This window comes from Patagioenas fasciata, chromosome 8, assembly GCF_037038585.1.
Source record: "Patagioenas fasciata isolate bPatFas1 chromosome 8, bPatFas1.hap1, whole genome shotgun sequence".
NCBI classification, from domain to species: Eukaryota; Metazoa; Chordata; class Aves; order Columbiformes; family Columbidae; genus Patagioenas; species Patagioenas fasciata.
In genome coordinates, this window is record NC_092527.1 from 25879392 (window position 1) to 25904216 (window position 24825).

Below are 24825 nucleotides of genomic sequence, written 5' to 3' on the forward strand. Positions count from 1 at the left end.
AGAGAAATGCAGGAACATTGTAACAGTTTGAGTTTATTTGAAAGAAAAAATCTACATGAGATTACTCATTTGCCAAAAAAATAATTTAATACCAAACAAAAAATATGTAAAAGAACCTTGTATGTTTTCATTATATTCCTTTTGTCTTTTTGTAAATTAATGTTTCCGGCTTTGGTTTACGAGGGGATTATTATGCCTGCCAGAGCAAGTTCTGATGTTTTTCATTACATTTATACAACACTCTGGATTACACGATTTATGTCTTCCAGGGAATGTCTTCATATGAAGATCAAGAAGGATGGGAATACGCTTCCTTGATTGGCTGGAAATTTCACTGGAAACAACGCAGTTCTGATACTTTCCGCCGAAGACGATGGAGACGAAAAATGGCTCCCTCAGAGACACATGGTGCAGCAGCTATCTTTAAACTTGAAGGTGCTTTGGTAAGGGACAGAGTATCAAAAGTCTTTATAAATTCAATCTGTTAATTTACTGTAAATAAACAATTAGTATATCAGATATTTTAATCCCTGAGTTGTCAGATTGATGTATAGCATTTAAATTGTTTAGAGTCTGAAAAGAGACCATGAAAGTCAGAGTAGAGACTCTTGCACAACATGTTCATTAGTTTATTTTTCAAATTATTTTTATTATTACGTTATCTGAGATTTAGAACAAAAGGCCAAATTACTAGATGAGCCTTCTATAAGTAAAGTGAAAAGATAGCTCAAGCTTTTCAGGTGCATAGAAACAACATGCACTGACAGAGCTGGCTGTGATTAATATTTGCATGTATAAACAAACACACACAAGAAAGGAAAACAAAGTGTTGGGAACCCAGAATGTCATCAATCACAAACAGACCACCAGAATGTAATTATTACTCAAGTTTTCTATTTACCAAAATACGAACTGGAGCAAATAATGTGAGAGAGCTACTTGTTTGTATAAACTAATTATTCTGATTGTGTAGCATTAACAAATGTTTGTGGTTTTTTCCTTGGTTTGTTTCTCTTTTTTGCACCAAATGTCGACCATGATTCATTGATAGCATTTTCTTTCTCCACATAAGTGGTTCCACAGAGTTTAAAAATTCTCAATTCAGTTTCTCTTCTGAGTATCCTTCCTGGGCCATTGCTAGGATAAAGCCTTAGAGCAGTTCTCTGCAACAGCGTAGTGCAGAACACCTGCCACCTCTCCTTCAGTAAGAGCTGGCAGGTAGTTGGTGTATCTCCAGAAAGTCTGGAAAGTAAGATGAAATGACTGGATCTTACTTCTGCCCAGCTTCAATGGCAGCAAGAAATGACCTTCAGACATGAGTAAACATCTTTTTAAGTACATTTACTCAGGAAACTAAATTTAACCTTGTCCTGGAGGAGAGACTGAAACTCTGTATATTCCTACACACAGTTTACTTTTATCAGGTTCCTTCTATGTTTGTAAATATGCAGTAACTGTTGTCTCTGTATATAACTTCAGGGAGCAGACACTAGTGTTGATGATGGAGAAGGGAAGAGTGCAGACAAAACCAAGGAGTCGGCTACAAAGGTGTTTGGTGCCAATACACCGCTTGTTTCCTGCTACTTTGACAGTAGGTTCTTTAACAATTCCTTTCTTGTAAATCATGTCTGTTTCTCCCTGGTCTCAAACACAATTGTAGTTCTTTGTGGTTTACATATAGGTTTACATACCTTCTGTTATAATTACTATCTGATCCTTGATTGGGCTCTATTTAGGCTACTAAAAGAAAAATTACAGTTAATAATTTCGATATTTCAGTCCACTGTCATGGAGACACGTGTAAAACCTGTACAGGACAGGAATTTTAAAGCTATTGCAGCACCTGAATTTTAGTCTATTTTAAATGATGCTTTTTTAGCCTTCCGTAACAATGCAGGAAGCTAAGCCAGCAGAGATGATGTATGTACAACCAATTTTTTGCTGTTTCAGCTCACTTAACCAGCTCAATGCAAGGTCAGACAAATGCCTGACCCAGAGGAAGCAGTAAGACCATGTAGGTGAGTTGGCAAAGTGAACAAAATGTTAACTTTGCCAATGTGGAGTGGCTCTCAATGCCTTGGAATCACTGCAGTGGGATCCACCAGTGTCAGTTAACAGGAAAAAAGGCCAATTGCATCCACTCCTAAGACTTGAAATCCTTTTTGAGGATCTCTGACTGGAACACTTGTCTTTATTTGGACTCTGCAGAACTTGATCTCCCCCTAGGAATGTGAGCCTAAATGTTAAATCTTGTCTTTCAGAAGCTGAGGAAGATTATTGTGCTTTCTTTTAAATAATGGCCACAATAGGAGGAAAAAGGCAACTTTTCCTACCAGACTTCAAAGGTTTCAGCTCACTGAGGCTGTGTGTGGCTCAGATTTTTTCAACAGCTTGAAAGAGTTAGAGCTTACATCTTTTAAAGAAAAGCTGCAGTAACTTAGCCACGTGCTGTCCTGGCTTGGGCTGCTCTCACATTTTCCTTTTAAGCTAGTCCACCTTACCTGCAGTGATTTTATTTTATTTTTTAATCTTGTAGCTAAACAGATAGAGTTGCAATTGGAATTAACTTTCTAGACCTAACAGCTAAAAATGTGAAACTCCCAGGTCCCTGTAAGTGTCATAGTGAACACTCAAATTAAGCCCAGGAATGCCCAGTTCTTGATTGTCTTTGGAGGAACTGGATTATGATAGCATTTCAAAGAGGAATTTTTGAATAGAAGAACTTTTAGATGATCATGCAGTAAAAAACGTCCAAGTAGCATTAGTCTTGTGGGGGTTTTTTTGTGTTTTGTTTTTTGTTTGTTGGGTTTTTTTTAATTTCTGCTTTAAATAGTGTTGAAATAAGTGCTTTCAGGTGGTAGCTTGTTGGTATTAGTACACCTGTCACTAGAAAAGTAGATATGTGCTGCAGTGCTTGAGCTAAAATGTGTAAAGCATTTTTATAAACTCAAAATATCTTCATTGCAGAAAAGAAGCCTGCGTAATGCAGTTGAACTCTTTTATTTATTTCATACAGGAGTATATACTTACCACCTTCGCTGTTATGTCTACCAAGCAAGAAATCTCATGGCTTTAGACAAAGACAGTTTTTCAGGTATGGAAAAATCATTATAATGGTGCAGAAAACCCACTTGTGCAATGAACTGGTAACTTGATTTAGCTATAGAATATCTTAAATCTTTAAGGTCTGTGCGTAGGTTCCAGCTACTGAAACTGCACCATGAAGTCTCAGCTTCACTACGTATGATCCAGATTTGGTTCATACCGCCCCAGGAGCTGCACAAAAATAAGTGCTCTGAATGTGCAGCGCCTGCTGCTGCCAACTAATTCTCAGTGAGGGAAAGGGAATTCAAATAAGATCTGAATTTCCCAGGTCCGATCCCTATGCCTTAGCTTCTCATTCTAAGCCTACATGGGGTTCCTAAACTGTCCTGCAGGAAGCTCGCACAAAAGCAAGGATGAGGAAAGCTGGATGGCTGTCATGTCACCAGCTGCCTCTCAGCATTCAGTATTTTACATTAATGTGTTACTGAGATGAACCTGTGGAAAACTACACTGCGCATTTACTAATAAGCATGGCTTTTGTTTGTTCATACAAGTGTACCTGTTGCCGTTTTTTGTAGTAGTAAATGCAATTTTCAGCTCTTAGGTATCACAACGGTGTTGTATCCATTTGGCCTCTTTGTAGTCAGGCTAATTGAATACTCAGATTATCAAGTATTTAATTTTTGCTCATTAGAATTAAAATTCCACAAGGAAGTCAGAGGGCATACTGAAATTAGATTCTGTAAGAATATGCCTTTACGCTTCCCTTTAAATAAGTTCAGACAAAGATAAAGATGAAATGGGTAGCCTAGAATTTTCTTTCCCCATCAATCTCCATTTGTAGCATTCTTTTTCTCCATGTTTTAATTAATAATTAAGTATAATGGGTTTACTAATTTATTACAAAAGACATAGAGTTACAGATATTTTAGTGCTGTTTTCTGAAATGAGTTTTTTATACAGCCGCCTGTGTGTATTTGGTCTTACTTCAATATGCAGCACAATACAAAGAAACAACAATACATGCCTCTAATTTGCGTATGTAGAATTCAAGATAGAGACCTGACATACAGTCACACATAAACTACATCTACATTTTATTTTCCTCTAAATCTAGTTTGAAGGTTTAGCCAAATTTTGTAAAACTCTGTTCAGGTTCTTTGCCAGAAGCTGTTGAAACTGATCTGAAGATAACCTTTAAAATAGCCTCTAGTCCTTAGTAATGGCAATTTGTACAGGAAATGTTAATGACCATCATCAGATAACTTCTATAGAGCTCCTGATGATTTAAAGACCTGCCACTGGGCCTAGACCACTTCAATCATTCAGTTGTTTTACAAGAAGAGGTTGCTATAAATAAGCATGTTTGAAACCAAAACTTGATCTGAGCAATACAGCTTGGGAGAATTTGTTGTTTGGCAACTAGTCAGAACTAGAATGATTTCTTTGTATTATTTATGAGTCTGTACAGCTTTATATCAATGGAGACAACAAGCAAAAAAAGCTTCTAGGGACAATACTTAAAGGGAGATTAGTATACCCAGTGTTTCATTTTATTTTTCAGATTTTCTTTCTGCTTTGCAAGATGTTTTATCATTTTCATTTATACTATTAATAAAGGAAACTATTTAGTAACAAAATGGAATTTGCTCTATTAAATATAAATTATGTGTATATGTGGGCTTTTCTTTTATATAGAATGGCTTATAGAACTGGTAAAGACAAAGAAAAATAATATACTATATTTGATTAAAATTGTGCCTGTATGCCTTATGGCTTGGTGGGGTTTTCTTTGTTTGTAACTCTGTGTTTTTAATCTTTGCATGATATTTCAGATCCGTATGCTCATGTTTCTTTCCTCCATCAAAGCAAAACAACCGAGATCATTCATTCAACGCTAAATCCTACATGGGACCAAACTCTCATATTTCATGAAATTGAAATCTATGGGAACCCACAGACAGTAGCCCAAAACCCACCTAATGTTGTTATTGAACTTTTTGACAGTGACCAAGTGGTAGGTGAATGCTTTTTACCCTGATTGGTTTTTATTTATTTATTTATATTAATTGAGAATAACATTAATGGCTAAGATTGCTATTTTTGGTTGCAGGGTAAAGATGAATTCCTTGGAAGAAGTATTTGTTCCCCCATGGTCAAGTTAATACCAGAAGAGGACATCACACCAAAACTGCTCTGGTATCCTGTAATAAATAATGGCAAAGCCAGTGGAGACATTCTTTTTGCTGCAGAACTTATTTTGAAGGACAAGGTGTATATTTCTTACCATTATTTTGTGTGTGTGTATAATATGATATATTATATATACTCTCACAGCGAGTCATAAGGTGAAGAATTGTCTTCGTATTTCTAAGGTATTTCATTTAAGGAAGGTGAGAGAAACTAATACTCATGTTTATGTCTTAATAGAGTGGTGCCAACCTTCCAATTCTTCCATCACAAAGAGCACCAAAGCTTTACATGGTACCTCAAGGAATCAGACCAGTAGTTCAACTTACAGCTGTTGAGGTAGGGGTTGTTCTTAAACTGAGTACAAGTATCGTCATCTCATCCTCTTGATAGTGAGTTTGTGTATTTGCTGCAAGAAAAAAATATAGTGAGAAATATGGGGGATTTTTTATGTGTGTTTTTGAGTTTCATTTTTTCCATTAATGTTTCTAGAAGAACCACCCTGAAATATTTTGCCAGTCACTTTTTATTATGGAAAATACTTAATTTCTTCTTTCCTACTTTTTTGAGTACTACATTAAGTATATTGATGTCTCTCCTACCTTTGGTTATATTAGATTTTATTTTACAGATCCTGGCTTGGGGGTTGCGGAACATGAAAAACTACCAGCTGGCACCTGTTATGTCTCCGAGTCTCATTGTGGAATGTGGGGGTGAAAGGGTGGAATCTGTGGTGATCAAAAACCTCAAAAAGACACCAAATTTTCCATCTTCAGTTCTCTTCATGAAAGTTGTACGTTGCAAAAAGCTATATATCAGCTATCCGTGGCAAAAATCAGTTATCCCATACTTTGAAAGCTCAAGGTTTTGTTATGCAAGAATGAATAGAAAAACTTACACATCCTTTTTTGACTTAACGTTAAGCAATTTACTGAGCCTGAAAATTCTAATCAAGATCATATAAACATGTCTGTACAATCGCTGATAAATTATACCATCTTATATGCGTAATTCAGTGCATGTGTGTATAGATATAGACATAGATATAGACATAGATATAGACATAGATATAGACATAGATATAGACATAGATATAGACATAGATATAGATATAGATATATAGATATGAAAAAGCATCAATTTACCTGCAGATGTGTGGCTATTCTCTTATTGCTAAGATGGGATCTGTGCAAGAGTCAAGAAAATCAGAGATTTGAGGCAATTAAACTTATTCCTACTGACTTCTATTAAATCATAAGGTTAGAAATTTTCATTCACCAAACAGCCATAGAATGTAGTTCAGTATTAAATAAATGAAGTAACAGCTCTAATTTAGGAAGGCAATCTTTAGTCTTCATTTTCCTTCTGTTGACATTATAAAAAAACTCTGACCTTTCATTTTTAGCTTTTGCCAAAAGAGGAGCTGTACAGTCCATCTCTTGTTATTAAAGTAATAGACCACAGGCCATTTGGACGGAAGCCCATCGTGGGACAGTGTACTATTGATTTACTGGAAAGCTTTCGCTGTGACCCCTACACTGCTAAAGAAGACATTGCACCACAACTGAAAGGTAAACAGCTAGAGAATGAAAAATTCTACTTTCTTATGCTAGAATAACCTGTCTTCAGTGTTTACTCCGCATACTGTACTGATGAATAGCCATCTCGTGTACCTCTGGAGAGATAATGTGATCTGAAAGAAAAAAAAAATCAATGCAATATTCTGTGGAGCTGGCACATAAGAGGGCACAGTGAAAAGGCAAGTCCACCCTCAGAGTTATTAATAGTTATTAATAATAACTGGTTCCCTGAAGTTCCTCTTTAGGATCAACTTGGAATTTAACTACCTGCATATTACCCCTACACTAAGTACCAACATCATGATCCAGTATTCCAGCAAGAATGCTCTGAATACAACGCTGACATTTCCTCTGTATTTTTTTCCAAGTTTTACTCTTTTTAAAAATTCTACATATTCTAGAAATGTTTGCATATCCTGCACAAAAATATATTGTGTATTTTTAGCAAAAAATGGCAACTAATTGCTTTCTTTAGAGGATCAAACATACAGCCACTGAATTCTTTTACATGTTCTGTAACTGTTTGGACTTCAACTCTGATGAAAGTGTTTAGTAAGATATTTTTCTTACACCATATTGCCTTAATAAAATCTTTGGCTTACAGTTAGTCTCCTCTCTGCTGCACCTCGCCAGGATACAGTCATTGAAATGGAAGACACTCAGCCACTACTAGCAGCTCAGGTAAGCTTTGAAATTTCATGCCTGACTTTATTCTTCAGATCTGTGCTTTCTGAGAAACTATCTAGACAGCAAAATTGTCAGAAAGATATGCAACCTTCTGTCTGCAAAGCAAGATGGAACAAAGTTGCTTTGTGACAGGAAAGCAAAGGAAATATGTTAATCATTTTAACATAAAACTATAGCTTTTTGTGCATGGTAAAGTTCACCCAGTAGCTTAAGAGTGAATTCCTTTGTTCAGTAGCTACCAAGGCATATGGTAGAACTTCACCCAGTTGTCCACTGCTGATGGTTACAGCAGCCTGATCTTGCACAGACTGAGCGCTTCTAAATAAAGGAGCTAGGAGAAAGTGTTTGCTTTGGTGGGTACAGAACCAAAGCCAAGGTAACACAGACCTTTGGCTGCTCATTTTATCAGAGTTGTGGCTTTTAGAACAGTCTTTAACTTTTGTCTGAATTAAGCCTTCTGTTCTAATATAAATGCTTCATAGCTGGTATGGAGAATTTTTATTTCCTTTAAAAATTTTAATAAAATAGATTAAAACAACAAAGAAAACTTATCACTTTGAACTCACTGGCAAAACTGCTTGAATTTGTGTAGTTAAATTCAACCAGAAGAGGGAAAATTTTTAATGCTGCATAAGGTGAAACACATTTTCAACTATAGCAGGGAAAACCTGAAATGCTACGTAAGGTAAAACACAATTTGTTTTGTTGAGTTTGACATCACGCAAGCCAAATATAACATTAGATACAATGGTAGCATCCCTATGACAGAGGAAAGAATATTCAAAACAATTCAAATTGAAATTAGTACAAGTGTGGAAAGTGTAAATGATATGCAGAGAACACCCAGAGGACACAAAATACCAAAATTTCATCAATTAAATTCCAATTTCTAGTGTTTAAGCAGTATGTCAGCAGCACTCAGCAAAATGGCTTCTCCAACAACAGTGCATGTATGTATGTATGTATGTCCTCAACTAATGCATGGAGATGACCAGACCAGGGGTGGATGGGGGAAGAATGTTAACGGGACGTGGTCACAAAGCTGGACTTCTCTTGACAATTATTTCATACAGAGATTTTGGAGGAGATGATGCTCATAAATCTAGTATAATTAGTCACAAATATTAAAGTATCCTTACTCTGAAAGTCTTACCATGTTTGTACAATATATATTAACTATTAAAAACTTTGTGTGTCAACTTATTTGGAATCTACTTACTAAAAGCACAAAATCAACAGGATTTAACTACACTATTAGTAGTTAAACTTTGTTTAAAAGTAAACTTTCTGGAGAATAAAATAAATCTACAGTAAAAAAAATTCTAAGTCTAGCTTTTCCAGGGATCCACATATCTCTTATTTTTTCCCATAATTTCAAGAGGATCCAAAAGCTAATAGTTCAGTGTTAGTGTCCTAGAAACTTAATATATAGAAACCTGCAGTAAAGTTAGTGGATACGTTAAAAAAGAAGGACAGTAACCATTACCTGATCTTTACCATGTGAATATTTCACTCCAAAATCTCAGATTTTTCATATGGCATTTTATTCTGTGTTTTGGCATTCTGTGAGCACATCCTGCTTACCAGTTTTAGTACCAATAATACCCAGATATTGAAAATGCATTATTTGCTTTGGGAATTTTTAAAGAAGATCTTAAGGTTTTGATTTTTTTTTTTCTATTAACCTCTTCTTCCCAAAGCTACCAAGTGCATTTTGAGGAGACATATGAAGGTATATCAAGGAAAAAACAAAAACCAAACAAAAAACCCCACACCACAACAACAACAACCACACACCACAAAACCAAAACCCTAATTTAAACTCTTCCAACATTATGCTTTGATGAAAGATTCAGAGTTCTACACAATGTATTTTGTGAAAAAGCTTTGAATTGAAAGTTTAAATTATTATTGCATAGTTATGCAAACTACTCTTCACATTGTCAACGTTACAAACCAGTGTTTAAACAAAGACAAATTTAAATATGGCAAAGTATTCAAAATCACTTCACGAATTCTGCCTGTAAGTTTTGCAAATCACTACATGACATGGTTTCTGAGAATAAATCACCCCAATTACCTTTAAGAAATCATAGAATCATTTCAGTTGGAAGAGACCCTCAGGATCATCAAGTCCAACCATAACCTAACCTAACTCTAGCACTATACCATGTCCGTAAGAACCTCAGTCAGTCCTGTGCAAATCTGAAAAAAAAATCTGTATTTCTGATTTCAAGTTAGACAAGACTACTCAAATACAGTACACCTGCACATCCCAGCAAGATAATTACTTAGAGACTGCAAATCGAAGTAAATGACCATGATATACCAGCGTGATGTCCTGACCTATTGATGCATTTGGCTTGTATTCATAAAACATTTTGCATATTTCTTCTGCTTTGCACAAAAATTTATGGATTATGCCTTTAAATTAAAACACAACGTATGATGCATAAACACTATCGGAAATCACACTTGCTAATCTTGGCTTCCAAATGGGATGCATGGTGCTTGCTCTTAATGGACTATGGTCATAATTATGGTATCTGTGATTTAACCGGTGAAGCATTTTGGGTTGTGTAGATTGCTAATACACTTATAGAGATAAATCCATAGACATATATACTGGTTGTTATTGTACTTTATAATTCACTTTTTTCCAGACTCCTGAAAATTCACAGCGTGTAACTAATTGAAAAATGACAATAGAAGGAAAAGGGAAAAGGCTGTTGAGCATTAGCAAATTGTTTTATAAAGAAGTAAATATTCAAAAAGGAAAAAAAAAAAAAAAGAACTTGAACTTTATATATGTGAAATTTGTTTGGAAGACAATCTCTGGAATAGATTCAGCTTTGCAAGTGCTCTTAGAAACAGATCCAGTGCTCTATGCAACCTCAGATGAAGGCACAGATGATGCTATCATGGAAATCAATAAATAGAATTCAGAGTCGAACACTGCAATGACACAATAGAAAACCAAGTTTCAGTTTTGCTTTGTTATGTGAAGAACAAAGCACAGGGTGATAATGTCCTACAGTCCTAAAAACCTGCTTTTAAAAATTTTTATATATGTGCTCCAGTTTAATATCTAGGACATAACAGCAGGAAAAAAGTTAAACATTATGTCTGAGTATTCTTCAAAAGTGTATATAAATTATTGATGTTAGTAACTTACTTTACATACATACTATATAAAAGCCTAAACATTTAAAGTCTGTTTAACTGTATAGAATTCATAAAGTCATAAAAAATCATATCCTTACCACTGTTTTTGTTTTGCTCTCTTTTTACCAACTGATCCTCATGACCAGCTTACGGAAAAGGTAATGTGTATTAGTTTTTAAAATCTATATGTTTGTTTTCCCCAACTGCAAATCAATAAATCAATACTGCCCCTAAATTAGCATTCGAAGCATGTGGATGAGAACAGTAATCTCTGAAAATGCTTGATATAAAACCTACAGTGAACTTGTAAAATGGTAAATTTAGGAAAAATATGCATGACTGAAATAAAACCCCCTAGGTATTTTAAAAAACAGCTCACATTTAACAATCTGTATAATACTTTAAGACTCTACTTAAATCCAGACAATCTTAAAGACTTTTTCAAATTTACACCATGAATGAATACTATTCATTACCCATTCAAGTATATTTTCAGGGGCAAATAATTATATTATGCAATCCCTATGGATAACCACAGAAAATATCACGCTATTGAACAAAGTGATTATCAGACTTAAATAAAGATATTAAAAAAACCCACAGAAATAACTGTCTTAGTGGAATGTATAGATTGCTAACATCTAGGGTTTCCTAAAGCTCACTAAAGTATTTCTAAGACAGCAAAACTCACTGCTCCTTCTTTTCAAGTGCCTTTGGTAAAGATTAAGGTCGATCTCCAAGCGCCAGATTCTGTCACGACACAGACAATCCCCTCTGGTTTTAACAGAATGATGCATGATTAGAGCAGTTACAGGTCTGTCCCAGTGTTACTACAAGGCAACAGTTTTGAAATAAATGGGAATGCTGAAAGCAAACTAGCACATTTGTCCCTCAGGAGAAGTTCTCAGCGTGTTCACTGTAGTATTTATAGTCATGCAATTCCTGTAATGAATACCAGGTATGACAATGTTTCTCCATAGCAGCTGAAGCAACAACTGCACCAGCTAAGCGTACAGTCCCTTCCCTTGCCCTGACTGAAGTACTCCAGAACTCAGGTGGCGAGAGATGTGCCGCCCTGCCCAGAGATGGAGGAGAGAAATACACTCACCTCCAGAAGTCAGTAGTTTGCCACAGGTTTCTAGATACCAGCAATTAATTGCTTGCTTGGAGATGGCTGGCTGTTGACTATCAGCGCAGCTGGATTATAGATTAGATACCTAAACCTGGGTAAGAGAAATTCCATCTTTTTAGCCTTAATATTCACATTCTAATTCTCTTTCAGATGAACCTTTAATATTACTTAACTGATAATAAGTATACTGTCTTTTAGTATGTTTTATTGTTTCTGCTGTACAGCATGATATAAAAAAGGCTTTGTATCTCAATGAAACTTTTTTATTTGCTCTTCTTTAAGGAGGAAGAAATTGTTGATTGGTGGAGCAAATTTTATGCTTCAATAGGAGACCATGAAAAATGTGGACAGTATATTAAAAAAGGATATGACACTTTAAAGGTATTGCTCAGGATAAAATAACTTATCTCGATGTTTATAGGCCCAAAGCCTGGTCAGAGCTGAGCCCTTTGTTTTTAAATGCTCTTCAGAGTTTAACTGTACATGATTTCCTGTAAATATCCACTACTAATTCATGTGGTGAAATGAAGATTTTGAGAAGATATGTTTGCTTGTTTTCTACTTCACTACATTTACTAAAAGATGTATTAAGAGTTTAATCTAAACTTCAGTCAAATGGAATTCTATTCCTGACTTCTTCTGGTGCCAGGCAGATCCTAAATAGACAGATACACTGAGAAAGTATGAAAAGAGAAGATCAGTACTTTTACTGTCTGTTGGTTAGAAGTTGAAGCCAGACCACTTTCATTTCTCATCTAATACACCTCATGAAGAAAGATAAGCCTGTGAAATGCTATTTATTCTGTTTTTAACATGGCCTAAATGAAGTTTGATAGCATGTTCTCCAAGCACCGCATTTGCTTCCACTTAGATGTAAAAATAAAAATGTTCCAAATGCTTTTGTTCCTTAAGATATTCTATCAAACATACAATGCACTTTGCAAGGCCACAATGATGGAGCTGATCTGTGCGATAATTTCTAAACTGCATTTTTTTCATTCTCCTTTTTCTTTTTTTAAGGTGTACGACTGTGAATTGGAAAAGGTACCTGAATTTAATAGCTTAACAGACTTCTGTGACACATTTAAACTATACAGAGGCAAATCTGAGGACAGTGATGATCCATCAGTGGTTGGGGAATTCAAGGTAAATGTCGAATAACGGGCAACAACCAAATGCTACATGCAGTGCTTTGTATGTAAGTGGTTAATTAAGTCTACATGCAAGCATTTCAGCTTAAACATGGACACACGCTAACAGGGGCAACGTATGCTCGTAACTACTTAGGTACAGGCGCTTCTTTTTCAAGGAACGTATAGCTACGTGTTTCTCACACTAAACGTGATACATGCTAATTTAAAAGAAATAGCTGCTGTGATCTTCTCTGGTACCTGTGGTACAGAACTTTACCAGACAACCTCTTCAACAGGCCTAGAGCTTCACATGCAGGTGTCCTGAGCAGAGTACATTTTTAGAATAAATTTGGAAAAGGTATTTGGTACTATTTCTGTGACTCTCTCTGTGATTTTTAAAGATCAAAATAATGTTAACATGGTATGTAACAAAAAAAAGTCAAACAAAAGAAAAAATAAAAACAGTACATTAAATTATGCTTATGGAACATTATTACATATTCTCAGTCACAGAAAACCAAGTAACTGTTGAAATCAAAAGAGCTGTATTGATTTAAATCAGCTGAGGATATAACCTTGCCTTTGTAGTAAGTCTTATCCAAACCCCCCTAAAGCAAACCAAAGGACTTCTAAGTGACTGTGGATCAGGCTGTAATTTTGCTATTCCATATAAAACAGAGTGTGAATGTAGAGGACAAATAAGAAAAAACAAACCTAACAGCAACTTTGCTAGATTTCTCTTGACTCAGTCTTTACATTATTTTTTAGGGATCCTTTAAAATCTATGCATTGCCTGATGATCCCACTATTCCAGCTCCTCCTCGCCAGTTCCGTGAGCTCCCAGACAGTGGGCCTCAGGAGTGCATTGTGCGAATTTATATTGTTCGAGCTTTGCAGCTTCAACCCCAGGATAATAATGGGCTGGTGAGACTTTTTGCTTTTGGAACATCTGTGAGCTAACTCTGCTGTAGTATATTTCAAATAAAGTTAGTCTTGATAACTATTTCTTAATAATATTTTTTTTTATTTTAAATAGTGTGATCCTTATATAAAAATATCCCTGAGTAAAAAAGTAATTGAAGACAGAGATAATTATGTGCCTAATACTCTCAACCCAATTTTTGGCAGGTAACAATTTTTTTTATATTTTCAATTTATTGTATTTTAGAATGCTTTCCTATTTTTTAAGATAAACTATTATTTGAAATATCCACTGCTGTAGTCATAGTTACATACTGACAATTAACTGTGTGTAAATTTGCATAAGGCATTTCCCTTTGAAATCCCTGGACAACACAGCTGTTTGGCTACTCTATAGACTTTCTGTATCACATGGGTAAATTGCACAGTGTCAGTTAACGTATATGTATTAAAACTGCCCTTTGTTATGCATGCAAGTAAGCTTATAGAATATGGAAAAAGTTTTAACTCTGAAAACTAATTGGATGTCACAATGAGTAATCAGCTTAGCATATATATTCCCAGTACACTGGTCTTTCCTTCAAAGACTAACAATATATTTGAAATATATCAATAGAAAAATACTCATTAGGAATGGAGAGGTTACATCATCTTTATTATTACTAATAAAATTCTGGGTCTGGCTTGGTTTCTAGAGTTAGAGGAGGATTTTAAGATAATAAAAAGTCAGGAGGGGAAGACTAGAAGGATTATAAAGAGCTGGGAAGGCCTACTTTGTAATGATGTGCTGCAGGATTCCAGTTGTTCAGATGATGCAAAGAAATAGACAGCAAAGAGACTTGATTATGGCTATAAAGTACCTTCAAGATTCTGACTTTTTCCAGAATTACTCTGGAAACCACAGTTTAAAAGTTACACTAGAAATAAAGCAAAGCAAAAAAAGATGCGGAGAATAATTAACCATGGAATACTTTACCTCAAAAGTAACAGATTCGGCAGCAGTACAAACCATGAGGCTGCATGTCTTGGAAGTAAATTCCAATAATTGATTTGAGAAAATGATACAGTCTGTTTTGTGTAGGACAGGTAGATGACAGAATAATCCCTTCTAGTCATACAAGCTAAACATTTGGACCATAGTTTTTAAGGCTCCAGCTGTGTTTTTATTGTGGTAAAAAAAAAATTTAAAGTTTCTAATCACACACATACTATGGATTGAACAACCATCTTTTTTCTAAAGTGGCTGACAGACCCGCAGTAGTTTTTTTCTCAGTCCCAATTCAAGGTGCTGCACAGAAAACATCTAAGGAATACACTGCAGAAAGGAAGGATGTAATATCCATAGGAGTACTAATGGAATTATTAATAAGTGAAAACAGAAATTGCAGTATGAGTGGTAACTACTGCTAGATTTATCAGCACTGGAATCATAGAATAGTTTGAGTTGAGAGGGACCTTCAAAGCTCACCTAGTCCAACCCCCCTGCCATGAGCAGGGACATCCTCACCCAGAGCAGGTTGCTCAGAGCCCTGGCCAGCCTGGCCTCATCCAGGGATGAGGCATCTACCACCCCTCTGACATCTCTTTAATATCTTGTAAAGGGTATTGCTCAAAAATAAACTCAAAAGTGCTTAAGTTGGGTTCTTTTTGTTTTAGTTTGGGGTTGGTTTGTTTTGTTTTTTTTTAAGTTTAAAAATAAAAAGTAGTGCTCAATAGCATTAACTGAACATTTTTATGTTTAGAATGTATGAACTCAGCTGCTTCTTGCCTCAAGAAAAGGATCTCAAAATTTCAGTCTATGACTATGACACATTGACTCGGGATGAAAAAGTGGGTGAAACCATAATTGATCTTGAGAACAGATTCCTTTCTCGTTATGGATCTCACTGTGGCATCCCACAGCAGTACTGCATGTAAGTCATTCTGTCTATTGAAAGTTTTTATCTGTAAGATATAGTAACCAGTCTCTGCAAAAAACAAAAACCAACAAAAAATGATTACAAAAAAACCTGGGCTTCCTGCATTTTAAAAATTATATGGTTAAAAACCAATGCTATGGCTTCTCGTGGGTGTTTGTTGTGCTCACTCTAGCATCTGAATTCCAAGTTAAGCTCCAAAGTCTTCAGAAGAACCTTGACTTAAAACCATTATGTCAAATATTTTAATATTCTCTTTACATGGTAATGTGTGTTATTTCTGTCCAGAGAACATACACTTAACAGAATTTTCCAACCTACTCATGGAAATAAACATGAAAGCATCTTTTAGTGCAAATTATTTTGATATGTGAAGAAAAAAGCAATCTGCCTTGGAAAGTAATGGAGCTGGTACAAAATTATGTCACTGCCTCAAACTCAAGTGGCCTCAATCTAGGCAGTTACAGTGCTACCCCTTCTGAATGAGTTTAATAAATACATTTTACGTGACATGTAAATGCCCTCACTGCTGAATAATTTTAGGATGTATTTCTTTTCCTTACCAAAAGTTCAGGTGTGAATACCTGGCGTGATCAACTAAAACCAACCCAGTTATTGCAAAATGTAGCCAGGTTTAAAGGCTACACTCCTCCTGTCCTCTCTGAGAATGGTAGAAAGATTAACTACGGGGGACGAGATTATACTTTGGAGGAAGCTGGTGAGCTCGTTCACTTATTCTGTATTTCTGTCTTAAATTCACATTGATACATATATAATTTGGTTTAGTTATTTATGGAAAATTAGAAAAAAATGATTTTTTTAATGTTAAGCATAGTTTTCCACTCAATTTTAAATATCTGGTTTAAAATTTTTTGAAGTTCAAATCCAAATTCTGGTTCATTAACTCATGTTCTTTGTCCATTTCTTTTATTTCAGAAGCTAACAAAATTTTGCATCAGCATCTTGGTCCAGGTGAAGAGCGGCTAGCCCTTCATATCCTCAGAACCCAGGGTTTGGTACCTGAACACGTGGAGACAAGAACCTTATATAGCACCTTCCAGCCCAACATCTCCCAGGTACTATGAGCCAGTTTACTTCTGGCTTCTTGCATACAGAGATAGAGCATTCCTGCATTTATGTCATGTTGTCAATGGTGTGGTATCACTCAGGGGGAAGAGGGCTACAAAACATTATTTGACTGAGAAACTAAGGTAGGTTAGTCTAGAAACGTAAAAAAAATTCAGTTAAGTTTTGCCACTAAGATCCCCCAAGTGACACCTTAAACACTGACAGAATGGAAATTGGGAAAGATTTTTTTATTACTTCAGTACTGAAATAAATTGGAATATGTATTTAATACCTCACCAACAATAATGGAGACAGCCTGGCTTGAGAGTTTCCAAGTTACAGTCAACAAATGAGACCAATCTTGTAATTTCTCTGCAAGGTCCAAAGGTGCTAGTTTAAACGCAAAGTCTTACATTGGACCTCTCTGTTAGAGAGGAACAAAGGCTAACATTTGTTTTCTAGCATTTACTAACTCACCAGTGGTTGTATTTTTAAGAAAGTTTCTGCAGCAACCAGAAAACGTAACTGCAAAAATAAAGGTGCCTGCATTTGAAACAGCGTATATAATCTTCAGTGGTTGCCTTACTTCAGAGTCTAGGTAAGGGCACGGATCATCTACACTGCGTAGGCCACCAGCTGCAAACTATCAGCCACACAAATGACACTGTACTTAACACCACCTCTGAGAGAACAGGAAGTTGGACCTCCACAATGAGAACTATTTAGGCCTCTAACTTGCACTGAATTCACTAGAAATTAACATCCCTATCATGTGAATTCTTGGCATTGTTCATTTGTAGAAGCTTGTATCACATGAGGGATTGGGCTTGCTCCTATCTGAAGTCTAGAGAAGCTCTGACATTGGTAACATGGGTGAGCTCTGCTCTGTGGCAAAAATTAGTACTAAGCATGTCAATAAGCAGTTCCATGGGATTACCATGACAAAACTGTATACAACAAACAATCCCTCATCCATCTTCTCCACTGCTACAGGGAAAGCTCCAGATGTGGGTTGATGTTTTCCCCAAAAGCTTAGGACCTCCAGGCCCTCCCTTCAACATCACTCCCAGAAAAGCCAAGAAGTGAGTATCCATATATACTGCATACCAGCTGGCAGCCCTGACAAAAGCAAATCCAATTCTCTTTCCCCAAACATCTCTCTTAGGTATGTCTTGCGGGTGATTGTCTGGAACACCAAAGACGTCCTTTTGGATGAAAAGAGCATCACAGGGGAAGAGATGAGTGACATTTACGTTAAGGGGTATGAGCACCCTATCATGTAACACTTACAAATGAATGACTGTCAGAATGTCCTGGGAATGCCTAGACCACAGGTTCCAAAGATGATTTGGTTCAGCCAAGTCAGTGCACACTACAGCCTCTGAAATAGTGCTAACCTCAGAGAAGTACAGAAGTACTAGGAGATAAAGTATGACCAGTTAATGTGCGGTGAAAGACCCCAGTAGTTCATCTCTTGAGATGGGAAACAATTGAAAAGACAGTGAGTTAACTTTGGTGCTGCACAACCTGGATTCTTAATTTTTACATTTCCTAGTGTAGAAGATTAAAAAGACACACACACACACACACACGCACAAAACCCACCAAACACAAACAAACAAACAAAAAAGCCCAGACCCAAACCACAAGAGAGGCTATTAGTTTAACTTCTCCTAAAAAAGAAAGAAAAAAAACTGCCACCAACAGCCCAGCACTGATACAGTACTGGTCTTAGTAGACCACAAATTCAGTTCAGATGTTCCTATTTACAGTGCCAAATGGGAACCAAACTGAGAAAGGGTGTGAAAGACCCTCCAGCCTTCTGTGAGCAACTCTTACAGCTTGTTTGCAACCACTTAATGATGAGGTTACAGTACAAACAAGCGCCAGACACATCCCTCTGTATTTTCAGATGGATGCCTGGCAATGAAGAAAATAAGCAGAAAACAGATGTTCACTACCGATCATTGGATGGTGAAGGGAACTTTAACTGGAGATTTGTTTTTCCTTTTGACTATCTCCCAGCAGAACAACTCTGTGTAGTTTCCAAAAAGGTAAGTTTTTCTAAAAGTTTCAATACTTATAATACGGATTGTAATTAGTCTGATAATTTTGTACCTACATAATGAAAGAGACAGTTTGGCTCAGTTCTGCATACTTTCCTTGAACTGCTATTGCAAACAGATTCAATTTTGACTTCAAGCCAGGAACACCACACTGTCAGCAGCAGCACTCTCCTCTTAGCAAGGTCCTTAACACTTCCACCAACCCCTGAATTCACAGGTACTAACAGACCACAGCATTGAATTCTCATAAGTAATTTTTAAAAGATGCTTGGATTTTGTTTTTTAACATTTTAGGAACATTTTTGGAGTCTTGACAAAACAGAATTTAGAATCCCACCCAAACTTATCATCCAAATATGGGATAATGACAAGTTCTCCTTGGATGACTACCTAGGTAAGACTTCTAAGAAAATAATTACAGTTGTCTCAAAGTAAGAGATAAAAATGAACAATTTTACATTATCGCATAAGGATTGTGTTTACACAGTGAGCCATTGAGCATGCAAATACACTCCTGCGTTCCCACACAGTACAGGGTTATTTGTGCTCATGAATGAATAATGGAATATTCAGTAAAGGCCTACTTGCAGGTAAACCTAGATACTTTACATTCAGGTAAGTCCTATCACAATGTACATGAAATGATAATGTACATTAAAACTTACTTTGCTTATTTCTTTAAGTAAAATTGCTAATAACAAAGTACTTCAATTCCACATAAGAGTATTGACATAAGGCTGTAATTTAGGTTAAGCAGTCTACTTCACACTACTATTAATGCTACTTCACACCATTATTAATTCTTACCTTTTGTATGGATGTTGCTCTGGAGAAGATTCTCTGTTCTGTATTAAAACAGCTGCAAAGTCTTTAGCTTGCATGCAAACCATACAGGCCTCAAAATCTGAAAACAAATAGTTTAACCATTATTTAAGTTAGCTAAATCATGTGTTTACCTAGTAGAAATTACCTTAGTATTACACTGCTGTATTTGGTTATCTTCTGCTTAGGTGTGTAGGGATGAAAAACCTCTATTAAAAATCAAGTGATCTTGCATTAAGAAAGGGGGAGGAGAGCTTTTTAAGTCAAATTTACCAACACCAGTGCTTTCAACACCAGCAAGATGGGTTTGAACACAGCCTGATATGTCCCACTTCCCTGCCACACAACCTCCTTAAACAAGCAAGAATGTAATGTGTGTGTTGATTTCCCTGTGGAACATGTTTAGAGATAGGAAAGGTTGATGTTGAACCACTATGTTGTATGATTGATTGTGTTATGCAGTGTTTATTTTTGTACCCATCTCCTAGGCTTTGTGGAACTTGATTTACATAAAACAGTCATTCCAGCAAAAGTTCCAGAAAAGTGCAGCATAGACATGATTCCAGAGTACAAAGCAGATGGTTCCCAGAAGGCTCCCAGGACCGCCTCTCTATTTGAACAGAAATCCATGAAGGGGTGGTGGCCGTGTTATGTTGAAAGGGATGGCTCCCGCGTTTTAGCGGTATGATTATTACTTCTTTAAAAAGTACTTAAAATGTGCTCACCTTGCTTTTCAGATTATAAAGATAGATTGTAAAGAGTCTCCTGCTTAGCTGTGAGCTTTCAGCAAGTGCAGTAATATTGCTCCATCAACAATTTTGTTTTAAAGTAGGAGTTTAATACTTACATTTATTTATTTTGTTTTTCAATCCGTTTAACTTGAAGGACTCCGTCACCAAGTTGAGTCATGTTATCTTGCCAAAGCAGCCAATCGAGTTATTCTGTGAATTAATTTATCATGTTATTGCTTAGGAGAAACACGAGACATCCTAAATGCATTAAAGACTAAAGAAAAAAGTTTAAAGCCAAAGAACCAGAAGACCATTAAAGCATTTTAACTTGTTCTATAAAGAATATAAATGTATATATTCCTAGAATGTTAAGCCTTTCAGGTGTGTCTGCTTCTTCTTTCTAATGTTTTTGCCTTTAAAACTTATTACAGGAATTTAATTAACTGAAGAAAAATATTCAGAAACATCTATCAGGCACAGCAATTAAAAATGAGCAGCTTAGGCATGTGGGAAAGATGCCATCTTTGGGTTTTCTTGAAATAAGAGAAAAATTGGTTTGGTTTTGCTAAATAGGAAAAAAAATGTGTAGCTTAAAAGAGAACTACAAATGAATTAGCAGAACCATTTTATGTATGGTGATTTTTTTTTTCTATTTGTCATTCTGTGATACTGTGTGCTGACACTGTCACGGTGCAGAAACAATTCCATTTTGAGAAGGAAATTAAAAACACACAGATGCACCCAATGAGCTGGCCTCAAACTCTGCTGTATAAGCACCAAACAAGTACTATTAGTGCTGCTTCAATATGATGCTTGTCTCATCCCACATGTTTTCTGAAGGGCAAAGTTGAAATGACATTGGAAGTTGTTAATGAAAAAGAAGCTGAAGAAAGGCCAGCTGGTAAAGGAAGAGATGAACCCAACATGAACCCCAAACTTGATCTACCAAAGTAAGACATTTTTCTCTCACTAACTCGAGAAATATATAATATCTATCTACTCTGATGTTCTTGACAAAATCTGCATGAAGGATCTATTAGATATCAATTATCCTTTGTAAAGCTTTTATAAAAGCCAGTCTTGTTTCTTTCTGCAAGCATTAAGATAAAATGCAAGGTGGTTTCAGTATAACAGCACACATTTACTGAACCTGCTCTCTTACATTACAAAACTATCTGTATTTTTTTCAGCCTCCAAACCAGACTGTTTTAATGTGTTATGTTCTCATGCTTAAGTATCTCCTTTTTTTATAGTATGAGTAATATTTGTTTCTTTCAAAATGCAGCCGACCAGATACTTCCTTCCTTTGGTTTACAAATCCCTGCAAGACAATGAAATTTATTGTGTGGCGCAGATTTAAATGGGTCTTTATAGGCCTTATCATCTTGCTGATTTTACTCTTGTTTGTAGCAGTACTCCTCTATTCATTGCCGGTAAGAATTTTTTGAAGTTACTATTCTTCAGCCGAGCTACAAAGCTAAGTTGTGTATGAGCCACTGACAGGACACACTCCTTACTCAGACAAGAGACTCCATCTACTCAGTTTTAGCAGGAGATAAGGAGTATATCCTTATAGCTATAAAAAATTTCCAATTATTTTTACTGAGAAAAAATTAAAATCTGTGTTAAAACTAACCTATTAACTAATGAGCAAATGAGTGCTTTAGAAGTGTTAACAACCTGCACAATTAGAAACAGCTCATAGATGGTCTAGACCCTGGGTTTCAGTCTACTTTAATTTGAAATATCTTACTCATTTTTACTGTATTTCAACTGAAATTACCATACCTTGAATACATTCTGATGCATTTTAATATCTTAAATGTCATTTACAAAACTATTTTGTGTACATCTTTTTACCTCTATTGTTTCTTCCCTCCTCCCCCAACAGAACTATTTGTCAATGAAGATCGTGAAACCAGTTTAAAGAAGAGTTTTTTACCTCATCTTTTTAAATAGCAATGATGTTTTGCCTCCAGCTGCGGACCATATTCAGCAAGGCTCTCTATGCTTTGTATCTGCTAGTATTTGGAACTGTAAAGTAGGTTAGCCAAAGCTGAGGGGGCCATGACAGGTGTTTTTAAATAACAAAGGATAAACCCCCTCATATTTCGTGTACATTTTTTACTTCAGTCATATCTACACATGGTAAAGAAGTTCTGACTTCCTTGCTTTTAAACTAGACTTTTCATAAAAATCACTTGGGAAGCTGCATGCTATTGCTCTCTCTGGTTTTTAATGGATACTTCTTTTGATAATTCCTTTCTATTGGGCACACTTTGAAACCTTACATTTTAACTTAATTAAAAACAAGCACTACTTATAATTATGTATACAAAGAAACCTCACAGTGCAATCAAAGAAGGGTCAGACACTGTTTCTAGAAAGGTTTTCAGCATCATGCTGCTTAAATTCTTAGTTACTGCACTGTAGACTTGACAATGCTATATATGTATCTTAACAACAATTGCATGCACATAGAAGTAAATAATATACTGTTTACTTAGTATATTTTACAAATGTTTAAATAAACTTATCCAAAAGTAAAATGCAAGTGTCTAGTTTTCTCTGTTACAAAACTACAATGCATCAGGTATCTTACAGTGTCTATCAGAGGACGTAATGCCACAAATCTGGAGTTTAAGGTATTTTACTGCTACCTTTACAGTGAAGAATAAGGAAATAATTCTGCACAAAGTTCTAATTAATTTCTTAACTAATGAAGAAACTAATAAAGAAATGAAATGTTACATAGTTACACTATGGTCCTTGTGTTTAGAAGGGATCTTGAACAACCCAGATTCAGTCCTTGTTTGAAATCTGATCTGCACATGGGAAGTATTTAATTTAGTTTCAGTCTCGTCCTCCTTGGCACAACAAAATCTAATCTGCACTAAAAATCAGGTGTTAGTCACGGATTCCACCTCGCTTTTATGGAGGGTCAAAGCAGAAGCATCTCTCTGAACAGTCTCTGGTGCTTGAGATGTAGGAAATCTGCAGCAGAACCTGAAATCAGTGTTTTGGATGGTTGTCACACTCCTGACTGGATAAAGACTTCAGCTGTCTTTAAAAAGTTGACAAAAATAACTGCAGTAATGAATGAGGCTTGAAAATCTCTGTGTTTAGGGGCACACATACTGCTTTCCTGTAACACAGCAATGTAAAATAAGCATGTACTTGTCAGGCAAAATAAGTAAATTACACTAATTTAATTCTGTTGAACAAGCTAGAGTAAAGGTATAACATGAAATAATTTCCAGAATGTGAAGTCCCATTGGCTAGAGTGGTGCAAGCGGCAGTCATTCTGTCAAAAAGATAACAATGCCCTTATTTTTGGCTTGGTAAGAAACTCTCAGGCATTTTGACCTATGAGTGAGAGCTCAGAGCTGGAACTGATCACCATCCAGAGGGATTGTCCCTTCACTGATGATGAAATAGCATTCCAGAAATAACAGGCAATTTTCATGAGCTAATGTTTGATTATTCACTATTAAAATCTGTCCCCATCAATGCCATAAACCTGACAGGCAGTAAAAATTACAGCAGCCTTATTTTCATCGTAAGACAAAAAAGTGTGTTGCTTGTAAGGGTTGTAAGGAGAAGGCATTTAACTTGAAAGACCATTTCCCAGAAAACAATTCTGAAATGGAGATTGGAGCAAGCCTGTTCACCTAGCATTTGCAGTGTCAGGTACTGCCCTGAGTTGAGTTCACTCTCTTCCAGATGCCTTTTTTGTCTGAGCACGCATAGGCTTGACCGTTTCACAACATTTAGCAATGCTATTGAAGACATAACTGAAAAGTCCGAGAAGCCATTCTGTCTCCCAGTCTGCTCCAGTAACAAACAAAAGGGAACATATGTTGACAAGAAAGAAAATGTAATCATTAACATTTACATACCACACTAGCCAAATCTGTAATCCCTGGTATAGCTGTTGTGCGTGGTTCCAACATACAGTAGCTTTTTGCCTCATTCAAACAGCACAGATTTAGCCCTTTGTAGGGAACAACTTGATGCTGGTTTTGTTCTGCACCGACTCCTGGGATGGTCACTTTGGCCAGGACAGCTCTGTACTGCTCCAGCTGCCAGCAACTGAGGAAAACATCCTTTGAGGCCACAGGAAAAAAAGGGCAGAATGTAGATTTGCCCTTTATCACTCTTTCTTGCAACAGGAAATTACTTAACACTAGACATTCCTCCTCCTGTGACTTTGTTTTGCCTAAATCGATAAACTGACAAGTATTTCGTCCTGTAAGTTGATGGGGCCAGTTCAGCTGTACTCCTGTCACTATGTACCCAGTACACAGAGCCTGAGAAAATATTATCTGGGTCTAAAATGACTTCTCTGTTCTGTGAAAATACAATGTTT

General features: G+C 36.1%; 1 protein-coding gene and 1 long non-coding RNA gene across 7 annotated transcripts in view; one reads left to right on the forward strand and one right to left on the reverse strand.

Moving 5' to 3' along the window:
* The window catches only part of MYOF (myoferlin), a 70355-nt gene extending 47350 nt beyond the window's left edge, over positions 1-23005 (forward strand). For 4 of the 5 annotated variants that reach the window (XM_071811994.1, XM_065843255.2, XM_071811995.1 and 1 more), the window contains 25 exons: positions 270-443; positions 1480-1591; positions 3017-3094; positions 4881-5062; positions 5159-5317; positions 5476-5574; positions 5867-6028; positions 6641-6806; positions 7420-7496; positions 10814-10825; positions 12082-12180; positions 12820-12945; positions 13701-13856; positions 13969-14060; positions 15596-15766; positions 16339-16487; positions 16706-16845; positions 17831-17919; positions 18003-18098; positions 18750-18891; positions 19198-19297; positions 20214-20407; positions 21297-21406; positions 21742-21889; positions 22348-23005. In XM_071811994.1, the coding sequence (XP_071668095.1) occupies positions 270-443; positions 1480-1591; positions 3017-3094; positions 4881-5062; positions 5159-5317; positions 5476-5574; positions 5867-6028; positions 6641-6806; positions 7420-7496; positions 10814-10825; positions 12082-12180; positions 12820-12945; positions 13701-13856; positions 13969-14060; positions 15596-15766; positions 16339-16487; positions 16706-16845; positions 17831-17919; positions 18003-18098; positions 18750-18891; positions 19198-19297; positions 20214-20407; positions 21297-21406; positions 21742-21889; positions 22348-22383 (3069 nt within the window). In that variant the 3' untranslated portion in view covers positions 22384-23005. Of the gene's footprint in view, positions 1-269; positions 444-1479; positions 1592-3016; positions 3095-4880; positions 5063-5158; positions 5318-5475; positions 5575-5866; positions 6029-6640; positions 6807-7419; positions 7497-10813; positions 10826-12081; positions 12181-12819; positions 12946-13700; positions 13857-13968; positions 14061-15595; positions 15767-16338; positions 16488-16705; positions 16846-17830; positions 17920-18002; positions 18099-18749; positions 18892-19197; positions 19298-20213; positions 20408-21296; positions 21407-21741; positions 21890-22347 lie in introns of those variants that run through there. The other variant, XM_071811998.1, reaches the window with a different exon arrangement.
* LOC136104350 (uncharacterized) lies at positions 8-24553 on the reverse strand. 2 transcript variants are annotated; one of them, XR_010651758.2, is made up of 6 exons: positions 24356-24553; positions 19711-19807; positions 6855-6928; positions 6381-6420; positions 5565-5644; positions 8-438 (listed from the first exon to the last, which is right to left on the reverse strand). It is a non-coding gene; the product is annotated as an uncharacterized lncRNA (long non-coding RNA). The 2 variants fall into 2 exon arrangements; XR_011740311.1 differs by having other exon boundaries at positions 6381-6928.
* Between the last annotated feature and the right edge of the window lie 272 nt (positions 24554-24825).